This window comes from Thermobia domestica, chromosome 5 (genome assembly GCF_964235325.1).
Source record: "Thermobia domestica chromosome 5, izTheDome1.hap1.1, whole genome shotgun sequence".
Taxonomy (NCBI): Eukaryota; Metazoa; Arthropoda; class Insecta; order Zygentoma; family Lepismatidae; genus Thermobia; species Thermobia domestica.
The window spans coordinates 73,283,491-73,295,565 of record NC_137458.1 but is presented as its reverse complement, the minus strand read 5'-3'; the positions used below and the strand labels follow the sequence as shown (position 1 = coordinate 73,295,565).

The 12,075-nt window shown below is 36.6% G+C and overlaps 1 protein-coding gene across 1 annotated transcript in view; it reads right to left on the bottom strand.

Annotated features, from left to right (window-relative positions):
* The window catches only part of LOC145685966 (uncharacterized), an 81,597-nt gene that overhangs the window by 37,597 nt on the left and 31,925 nt on the right, over positions 1-12,075 (bottom strand). The window contains exons 6-8 of the mRNA XM_081758759.1: positions 11,593-11,731; positions 9,822-9,884; positions 18-74 (exon numbers count right to left, since the gene is read on the bottom strand). Of these exons, the coding sequence (XP_081614885.1) occupies positions 18-74; positions 9,822-9,884; positions 11,593-11,731 (259 nt within the window). The remainder of the gene's footprint in view (positions 1-17; positions 75-9,821; positions 9,885-11,592; positions 11,732-12,075) is intronic.

The window sequence follows — 12,075 nt, the reverse complement described above, 5'->3', positions numbered from 1 at the left end:
CATTAAATAAACTTTACCTTCACACAGTAGTTTCCTGGCTTGATTCCTTCCACACTGCAGACGATTTTATCTTTCTGAAAAGACCAAGTACTCTTAGCTACGACCTATACAAAGTAAGTTTCCATTTTAAATAGGCAGCATTAATGTGTGCCACTTTATTGGCCAAAAACCTTGCTAAAATATATGATGAATAATACAACTTCTATTTATTTCAGAAACTGATATGTAGTTAAAGGTCAGAGATGTACAAATGAATGAGGAACAAGAGTATGATAAACATCTACATTTACAATATATTAGTTTTCATTATTGATTGTACGCATTAATAATGTGACAATATAATAAAACTTTTATTTACCTGTTTAGTGTGTTTTATTTATTCCATATCCGATATTTCAATCTCTAATGGTCCTGAGATTTTCCTCTGGACTATTTTTTTTTTTTTTTTAAAAGAAGAAAACTAAACTTCTGGTCTGGATCACATACCTTAATGTTTTTAGATTGTAGTTTTTATTCCGAAACTGTAGAATTTACAAGGGTTGATACACAAATTCTAACCCTAACCAAAAAATATTAGAACTAGACAAATAATACTTTTAACTCGTATTTATTAAACCTTCATATGATGTCATACCAAATTTGGTATTAATATCGACTTTTATTCTGTACTTACAGGTCCAGAAAGACAGAAGAGTGAGCAAAGTGTCACGAACTGGAGAAATTGAAGGCGAGAGCTGTTACTGAATATATTCACAAGAAAAATTTAAAGCCGCAGGAGATCCACACTACTTTAGATGATAATACCACTTCAAATGCCACAGTGAAGAAATGGGCAGCCGAATTTAAGAGACGGAGGGGAATCAGCATGGAAGATGACAGTCGATCAGAAAATTTCGTGAAAGCACTAATTCATGAGAACACTGACAAGAAAGATCGGCGAATAACCATCAGGCAGCTTGCTACAACAGTGGACTCATCTACTGCAAGCGTTGACCTAATTATTACGCAGCATCTGAGAATGAGCAAGGTTTCCGCGAGATGAATGCCAAAACTTTAGATACCTGATCAAAAGTTCATCAGACGGAACATTTCAATGGACAATCTTCACCTTTTCCGGAAAAATCTAGATGCCTTTCGCACTCGATTCATAACAAAGATGAGACCTGGTCCTCCATTACTAACCAGAGTCCAAACAAACGTTCAAGCAGTGGAAACACCCTTTATCCTCCCCCTCCCCTCCGAAGAAGGTCAAGTCAGTGCCCTCAGCTGGGAAAGTAATCGCTACAGTTTTCTGGGATTCGGAAGGAATAGTGATGGTGGATTATCTTCCAAAGGGGTGAACAGTAACTGGGAAGTACTATGCATATCTTCTACGACAGCTGCGTGATAATATTTGGCAAAAGCGTCGTGGGAAACTGACAGCAGGTTTCTCCATCAAGACAATCCCCGAAGCCACAATTCAGTCATCACAATGGCAGCAGTTCACAATTGCGGCTACGGATTGGTTCCCCATCCACCTTATTCGGCTGCTTTGGCACTTTCTGACTTTCATCTCTTTCCAAAGCTCAAAAAGAAGTTGGAAGGTACTCATTTTGACACTAATTATGATGTCAGGCATGCCGTAGATGAAATTTTACACGCCTTCGACAAATCATTTTTTAACCAGGGGCATTAACGCACTTTAATATCAATACGCAAAATGTATTGACTTATCAAAGGTCTAGTTGAAAAGTAACACCATCCATAAACTCTCTGAAGCTTCGTTCATAGGTAGGCTTAGAACTTTTTAACAACGCTCGTAAGACACAGACTGAAGACCTCCGTGGTTTCAAAACTGGAGGATCTTCTTGAATACCGGAAACAGTATTACAAATCTAAATATTATCTTTCTAACCATTAAATCATATCTTAAAATCATACAGATTCACGATCAACCACGAAATCTTACGACTACCTCCTAAATTCTACAGATTCAGGATAAAAATCGCAGTATAAGAGGAACACTAAGATATGTAATCCACGTAAAAAGTTTTCTTCCTAAAAGTAACTTGCCTAGAGGAAGATTTTAGGGTCATTAGTGATTGAAATATTGGAGATGGAACAAAAAAAAAAAAAAAACGCAGTAAAAAAAATAAAGAAAGAATTTTTTATTACATTTACAATACATTTATATTTAACGACCAAACAAAATTTAGTTGTAGTTGTAAGTTTAAATGATGTTATTAATTATTACCGAAATTCTAAATACAGCAGAAATAAGAGCATTTCACACTGAAAACATAACCAAACAAACGTAGTACATTTGTCTCTAACATTTCTCCCTCAAAATACGCCTAAAATACGAGGGTGCGTTTTACGTGGCGGAAATCAAAATAAGGTAAAATTTCAGTTAGTCTAAAACTTCTAGTTTATATTAATATGTACATATAAGGGTTCTAACGCATTTTATCCTTTTGCGAAACAGAGGTTTCGAATAAATCGTTTTCACTTTTTTTTTTTTTTCTTTCCTGTTGTGGATGCATGAAATATTTCACGGGTCATTACTGAAAGAGAGAATATTTTAATAAAATCGAGTACAGCAAACTAGCATTCACAAGTTTGTGAATGCGTAGGAAGAAAACTTAATGGGATGCTGTGAAACATTCGACAACTGTCTTAAATAAAATACAATATGAGAAAGGCAAATCACTTTTAATAAATCTATATAGCCTATATATAAAAATGAAAGTCACTATGTTTATAATTTCGTACCTCTTGAACCACGTGACTGATCTCGATCAAATATTCAACATTGATGAGGTTCGGGCTTGAGATGGCTTTTATATTTCACTTTGATGGTGCAACTTCGGGGAGTAGAGGGGATATATATAAAAATGGAAGGGAAGATATATATAAAAATGATTGCAAATGACTTATATTAGTTCCGAATCCATAGTTTTCGGTGTCGCTGAGAAGAGCAGTGACCGTTGCCGTTTAAATTCAGTGAGCCCCGCAACTTGGGGAGGGGGGAAATATATGTAAGGTTCAAAAATAACCGATATTAGTGTCGAGTCCATAGTTTTCGCAGTCGCTGAGACGAACAGTCACACTTCTGATGCCGTTTAAATCCAAATTCATCCCCTTATATCCAAAATGAAATGTATTATCCAGTGCGAAAAACGGGTATTCTGCCAATAATAAATAGCATATTATTTATTAAATGTAATTTGCTTTGGTCAAATTTTATTTTAATTACGGCAAAACAGTTCCGAAGCTAGTATGAAGGGCATTCAGAGACAATTGTAAAGTCACTAAAGAAATGTGGAATTAGTAACGCACTTGATGCTAAAGAATGTAATTTTTTATACGAAGATTCAGTTTCTGAATGAAGATGCTTCAAGTAATTCTTCATTTGGCTCTGGAGATCAATTTCTGCATTTTGAGAATGAACATTAGAAGGTACTTCTAGCGTTCTCTAGTTCCATTTTATCATAAATAACTATAAATATGAGTCTATAGCAAATTATGTAAATACATGAAAATGTGTGTTTTCCCTTAAAATAGGGGGCCGCGGTGGCTCAGTGCTTGGGGTCTCGGGTTCGATCCCAGCCCCCGCCAAGTGAGCTTTGTGGTGGACAAACAACGTGTGAGTGGGTTTTCTCGGGGTTCTCCCGTTTCCTCCCACTTTCTTCATTCCACCATTTCATTCATTACTCATCATCACCGTCTCCTTTAGCGTAACCGGCATAATCGTGGGACGTAAAACTCAAAGATTTCATTTCATTTTCATTTCCCTTAAAATATATAGAAGGAATTGCCTTAACATTTAAAATATATCTAGCGTAGCAAATACAAGCGTAGCAAAGTCTTGTCGCTACGTTATATACGCGAAAATGCCAAAATTTTTCCTGTTATACCACACAAAGTAAAATTTAAGCGCCTATTAGTTCGAATGAAAAATCTTTCAGTTTTACGTCACACGCCTATGCCCTTTAGGCTACGGGAGACAAATGATAAGGGCAAGTGAATGATGACAGAAAGAATGCTGAAATGAGAATGTTAGAGAAAACAGGAGTACCTGAGAAACTCTACGGACATGTTGTTATCGACCACAAACTTACTTGGTCGGGGATCGAACCACGGATCCCATGCACTAAGGTAAGCGCTCTATCACTGAGCTACCTTACTCCCTCCCCCTAGTTCGGTTAACCCCCAACAGGTCACACGTTACTGAGAAAAGAAAAATTGAGCCGAAGAAGAAGAATTCATTCGAAGTTGAAATTACTGATTAAGGAATAAATAAAATTAAAGGTAAACAAACTATTTTTATTTATTATACTTGCATACTTCAAGTTTAACTGCCTCATCCTTCACGAGATGCAAAAACAAATTTCTAAATACTCAAGAAATTGTTACAAATGGCCGTGAGGAGCCAAAGTTTAGATTTGTGCAGACCTTTAATAAATGTCATAGACTATTCTAGCAAAAGGTCTAAGATGATCTGAATGGATCGTCTGAATCAGTGATGTACACAGAAGTTCGTCACGGGTGGAATGTTTAAATTCCGAACTTCAAATAAGTTAAACTCATATATATATATATATATATATATATATATATATATATATATATATATATATATATATATATATATATATATATATATATATACAGGGGGTAGACAGCCCTCCACTGTACAACACGTGGGTTGCCGATCGTTTTTTTTTTTTTTTTGTTTTTTTTGTTTTTTTTTTTTCAGTGTGTCATGTCGACCTTTCTCTTCTGACAGCAGTAACCAGTTCACCTGTGAGTGTCGTGGTGAGAAAGTGGTGCGGTAAAATGGGCGACCTAATAAGACTTCCAAAGAGGCATGATCGTTGGTGCCCGTCTGGTTGCAGATTCAGTGGTAACAGTGGTGAACATTTTGGGGGTATCAAAAGGCACTATATCAAATGACACGAGGGCATACACAGTTCATGGGCAAACGACGTCTGCAAAGCACAACAGTGATCGAAAGACAATCCTGTCAGATAAGGGACCGGAGGGCATTAAAACGGATTATAGCACCTAAAAAGAAGACCAATGCATGAAAATTACATCTGAACTCAATTCTGGCCTACAGAACCCGGTTTCATCGAAAACAGTGCGACGGGAACTTCATAAAATGAAAATTCATGGGAGCCGCTATCGCCAAACCCCTGGTCACAGCAGTATATGCGAATAGGCGTATCCAATGGTGCAAGGACCACAAGGCGTGGACTCATGAGCAGTGGAAACACGTAATGTGGTCCGATAAATCGACCTTCCCCTTGTTTCCAACAACCGGTCGTGTTTACGTATGGAGAACACCGTCGCAGACCTATGATATAGACTGTCTGCTCCCAACTGTAAAGCATGGGGGTGGTTCTGTTACAGTAAGGGCATTGATATCGCGGTTTTCTGCAGGTCCCATCATAGCCCTGCATGGGATGATGAATGCTAAGGCGATATGATGCCATTTTGGGGGACCAGGTTCTACCCATGGCCCAAATATTGTTCCCTGATGGTGATGGCATCTACCAAGATAATTTGGCACCCTGTCAAGCTGCAAAAACGGTGAAATCATGGTTTGAGGAGCATCACCAGGAGCTATTACACCTCCCCTGGGTCCCACAATCACCAGATCTGAACACCATTGAGCCACTGTGGTCTGAGTTAAAAAGGCGTGTTCGGTCTGATTACCCTCCACCAGCGTCCCTTAAGGAAATGGAGCATGTTTTGGAGGAACAATGGTACAAAATTCCACACAGCACGATTCAGAAGCTGCATACGTCCATTCCATATCGGATCCAAGCTGATTTGGACGCAAAAGGAGGCCCCACACCATACTAGGTATGATTTTCACACTTTTGCAAACGTTTTAAATTTTTTTGTCTAATCCCTGTATATAGGAGGGATGCAGACCTTCCAGCAGGACGCTGAAAAAATATAGGGTAGTTTGGTTTCTACAATAAAATATTACGCTCTGAAGCCCAGAAAAAAAATATGAATGTATTGTAAGAAAAGATCACCCTTCACCCGCCAACCTTCCAAGACTTTTCCAATATTCACTGCAGATTTTCCGGAATATCAACAATTTTGACTACAATGCACAAACACAAATTAGTAATGCAACTAGAAGTATTATTTCTTTAAAGATACCACCTCTCCATACATTCTAAATTGCACTATTCACGTTACTTTTTCTTTTGTTTTTATGATTTTAGTACAAACAATAGAATCTGAACAAGGCATCGAAACTAGGAAAAAAAAAGCTAAAAAATGCAGCTTCAATATTGTTAGAATTTAGAATATATTCGCATTACCTCTGAAGAAAAAGAAACAGTTAACTCTTATTTATAGGATTACCATGGCATTTAACACTTTTTAAATGTCATTATTTATATATAATTTTGAATACACGCAAAAATATTAACTATTTCTCTATCTTCCTACTATCCTTCTAGTTCTTTTATTTACAGATGAACTTTATTTTGACATTTCCATTACTTCGTATCTTTCTAATGAAAAAAGAAGACTGATAACTTATTTCTCTGTAATGAAATTAATTAAATATTGAATCTAATTTAACATTGAATTATTTGATCAACATATTTCCTTCTGAAATAAATAATGTAACAGCATTTCATTCATTATAGCCCTGTAAATTATATACACTTCCAACAACTGTCATACAATATAAATTTCAGGACATTTCCAGTTCATAAATAATTTCCAGAATTTTCACCATTTCTCTGTTTTCCATAACTTTCCACGACACACTTATTTCCAGGTTTTCTAGGCCGCGTGTGGGAACCCTGCATATTATGTACAGCAATATTGGAAGGCGTTGGAATATATTGGTGAATACCAACACACCTCCATCCCTAGCCAATACTGCTGCACACACGCTGAAAGAAAATGCTAACACAGCTTGCGTTGTAAGAAACTGGAGTATGGCAAGGTTTCTCAGCTAAGCTTCATTAGGAAAGAATAACCATATAGGAAACAAAGAAAAAAAAAGAATGGACATGGAATGATAGAAAAAAAAACAAATTTACAAAATTATATTGAGGATTAGTGAGTAGTCCCGCAGCAAAAAAAAAAAAAAAAGAAAAAGAAAAAAAAAGAAAGAAAAAGAAATGATGATGCATTTAGCATATTGCTAATATGTAGCAATTTAACCCTTGGCTTGTATTTTTAATTATTCAATCACTGAAAAATATAGGAAAAATAGGACAACTGGGAGCCCTGGAGATGACTGAAAAGTTTTGAGCATAACATAGAAAATGAGAATCTAGAATAGAATAATTATATGTATTAGAATAGTACAACCTTTAATATTAATGTGTATCAAGCACTTGGTTCTAAGTAATTTCTTTTGTCTTTTACAGACTCTTGAAGTGAGTGAGTACAGGTCAGTCATCAAGTATCTGCCATTGAAAGGAATGTCAGATCCATCAGGATATGGTCAATACCGTAGGTGAATATGCTCCTTCATATGCCACCATCAAAAGATGGGTGCAGGAATTCAAGCGTGGTAGGCAGTGTGTTGAAGATGAGCCAAGATTTGGGAGATCATCAAGTGCTACCGCCACGAAAAACATTGGCCTGGTATTTGATATGATCATGGAAGATCGCCGATTGTCAACTCGACATATAGCAGACTGAGCGAGCAGATCATATTCTGAAGAATGGGCTTGGTTTATCAAAAGTTTCTGCTTGATGGGTCCCACATCTTCAGACTTCAGAACAAAAACGCACTCGGTACCTCTTATCTGTGGACAATTTGAAACTGTTAGAACGTGATGTTTTTTCTATCGATTCATCACTATAGATAAGTTTAGGGTACAGGCAGAAAGAAAACAACAATCCAAACAATGGAAGCTCCCCTTCCCCAAAGAAGGCAAAGGTGATCTTCTCCGTTGGCAGAATGATGACCTCTGTTTGGGATTCCCAAGGTGTGATATTCATTGATTGCCTGCAAAGGTGTCATAACATCACAGAACAATACTATAGTGAAATTTTGAAAAAACTTCGAGAGCAAATTCACAAAAAAGGCCACAAATGATGTCCAGAGGCGCTCTCTACCATCATGACAATGCTCCCGGCCACATATCAGTAATTGCCATAGCTACTATTCATGAATGCAGCTTTGAACTCGTTCCTCATCCACCCTATTCTCCAGATATGGCACCCTCAGATTTCCACTTGTTCTCTAATCTAAAAAAGGCTCTAACAGTACGACATTTTGCAAGTGATAATGACATGATGACAGCCGTGCAGAATTTTCTGTGGTCACAAGCTAAATATTTTTTTTTACTGGGATAAGTACACTGCAACACCGCTGGAGCAAGTGTGTTGTTGAAAAATTAACATATGGGATTATGTTGAGAAATAACGGTATTACTTAATCTGTATTTCTTATAATTTCCTCAAGGTTCAAAACTTTTCAGTCACCCTCGTATATATATATATATATATATATATATATATATATATATATATATGTAGCGAATTCATAAAAGTACTATCATTATTACGTGGCTTTGGATAATCGTATTTAAATGAAATTGGTCACATTTGAAAGAAAAACTCAAATATTTTTGTGCATGTCAACAATGTACAAGTGTCAATAATGAACGGGATCGAACAGGCAGAAAAAGTAAATTCACTCAGGTTTACTTTATGATTAGTTGATATGGGTTCATTGTTGGGTATTTGAGCAAGCAGTTGCTGTTTTTGGTAACTTTTATGTTTCTGTACTGTTATGCTATAATGTGCTAAGGTAAATTTATTTCCTCCCGTTGTGTTGTGTTGTTATTAAAGAATAAGTTTTAAGGAGTTATGGCGACCCCACAGGAACGAAGTTGGTGTGTTTTGGAATATCACAGCACGCAGAATCTGGTGTAGGTTAAGCGTGCTCTTATGGGGTTACGTGAAGGATTGTGTCTATGTACCCCCATTGCCTCAAAACCCGCAGGAAGTGCAAGTGTGTATCAGTGCTGCCATCTAGTCCATTTCATCAGATATGTTGGAGCGCGTGTGGCGTGAATGGGAATATCGTCTTGACGTCCGCATCGCCACTCGTGGAGCCCACATTCAATGTCTATGAGGTATTGTAAAAATTATTTGAGTTTTTCTTTCAAATATGAACAATTTCATTTAAATACGATCATCCAAAGCAACGTAATATACCACTTTAAAGCATCATAGTATGTATATATATAGCGGGTGTTCAGAAAGTAACTATGCAGTGCATAACTAACTTGCTGTATTTTATTTTCCATAAACCACTTTTAACTCGAAGCTAAACTGTAATGTCATGGAAGTTATAAGAGATGCTGGAAGTGATCCGGTGGAATCAAATATGTTAAACAACGGAAAATGTTGCATTACTAATTGACAATCATATCAGTCATTACTTAGCACACCACAACATGGCACTGATAGTTACTTTCTGAACACCCTTTATATATATATATATATATATGGTAAATGTTTATTTTAGCATATTATCTCTCTCAGTGGGAGGCAGGTTTAAACACTCGAACTCCTCTTGCGTACGCCACTGGTTTGAATTAAAATTATATGCGGGGTTTATACGATCAAAGTTGGGAAGCCACTGGGAAAAACACTGGGCAAGACACGACACACAGAAGATTCATATTTCGGAATCAGGTAACGGCAATACAGTTCAAACTATATGTCGCAGGATGAGATCAATGGTGGACTTTGGTTTCAGCGGTATTGAACATTTGATTGATTTTTTTGTGGCATAAGGTTAATAAATTAGTATTTGTTGTAAGGAAATATACACTTACCCTGCTGTAACAACGATAGGATCCCAGCTCAACACTCGTATTTGAACAGGAAAGTTCTTCATGCTGTAAAGACCATGATGTATAAGTGTACATGAAGAAAAATGGCCTGAATAACAGTATGATTTGAACACAATATCGAGACGGTAAGCCCACGTTTCATATAGCACCGCGGTGCTGAACGGGACGCTACTTAAATCCAATCCATTGAAACATTAATACGAACCCAAGATTCTGAGACGTTAATGGAAAAACAAAAATATCCCGCATAAAATGTTACACACACTTTCAAAATATTATTTAATGGATAACTTATCAACTTAAAGCTCTTTTTAAGATTTAAATCCCTGTCAGGATCGTATTGAATACGGAAAGTATACTCAAACGGATTTTCGTGAAAGCATAGCGAAATTACGTTAATGGGAAATTGTAGGAGACAATCAAATTGAATTACCTATTTCCTACATACGTGTGATCCTGGGGAATCTCACAATGGCACGGCATGGTCGTACGATAATGATATTGACGGTACAGCCCTGCATGATATGCAATAAACACTTATCTTCAAGCGTAAAATGACTAGGATGAAACTGTAATATGAATATAGTTTATGCTAAATTGTTTTTATGCTAAAAATATCGAACTGTATTCCAGCCATGACGGTAAATAAGAATAAGCATGCTGCTCTACATACTACACATGCACACACTTCAATTTAAATTTTGGCTGAACTGCTAATCTTTGAATTTAGTATTACTGTATCTATTAGCTACAAAGAGAACACAGTCGGTGAACCAAACTTAGAAACTCTGGCGTATAAAGCTGTGGAGCCGGCGGACAGGCCTCTGTTGCCTGTCCGAGCTCGGCCACCAAACATAGCGATCTTTATCTCTTATATAATAGGTTACTTGCCCACCGAATTTCGTTTAGTTAGGCCAATAATTACGGAGAAATAAAGTACTACATATAAGGTAAGCCGACTCGACCCGAATTCGTCTCTGACCAAGCTCGGCAATTAAATATAGCGATCTTAATTCCTTAGACTACGGGCTACTTTCTCACCAAATTTGGTTTCGATCCGGCCAGTAGTAACCGAGAAATTAAGTACCACATACACAGATACACCTGGAGCGAAAGTATAGGCTCCCATATTCTTACGCCGGAACCTAACAGCTCTTTGAAAAATTGTTATTTATGCGAAATCTTATTGATTGCAGACTTTTTTCTTTACATACTTAACATCTAAGTAATACGAAAGTTGTGACAAAATTATAATTATGGATTCCGGAACAATGAATCAAGTTAAGTGTACAATCAAATGCTGCGTCCGCAGTTTTTAATAGATTTTTTAGATTAAGTTGTTTAAGTGCAACATAAAGATATTATATGTAGTTGGTATGTTCAAATGTGTTGAGAGCTTCAAGAACAAAAACGTATCCCAAACACATTAATCAAATGAATTAGTTTAGAGACTATGCGTGATCCGCGAGTACGCACCACTCCCTGCATCAGTCGATCGTAAAACTTTTAACGTATCTGGCCATAGGCTCGAACCATGTTGAGTAACTAACGGAAATTACATTAAACATCTTTGACGCGGTAAACCATTTCGGTGTGAAAAAAAAAATGATTTTCTCTTTCTGTATCTGGGTGTCATTAACGTGATTTATAATATGAATTATTAACGTATTCTAATCGGAAGATCGCTTGCAGTACATTTTTTTTTTTTTTTTTAAATATACATATCCTGAAATTCTCTGAATCACGATCATACCTCATACATGCAGCTGAAAATTTTACTGCCAGATCTGTAACATGCTCTTTCTCCACTTGAGATATTAACTCTTCCTACAAGTTCAACCAGTGTTCTTCTGACATCAGGATAAAGCTGTACTACTAATGACCCATCATTCCTGAAAATATAACATTAATTTGCATTACTTTTATAGGAATTTCTTAGCACACAATTATGAAATTGTTTCGAGAGATACTGTTCACTTTTCTCTTTTATGTGTCATTATTACACATTTGAATGCTAATCGTAAAGAAGACTACCGCAGCTATACTAGTATATTATTATTGCGTGAGATTGATAAATACACTAGACTCTCGCTAATCCGGCTCTCAGTAGTCCGACCTCTCACTAATCGGTGCACATCCAACCAAAAACACGTGAAAAATGAATTATCATGCGCATGCGCAACAATACTTAGTTAAACAATGCTTTATATACTGTACGTATTCGAAAGTATAGCAT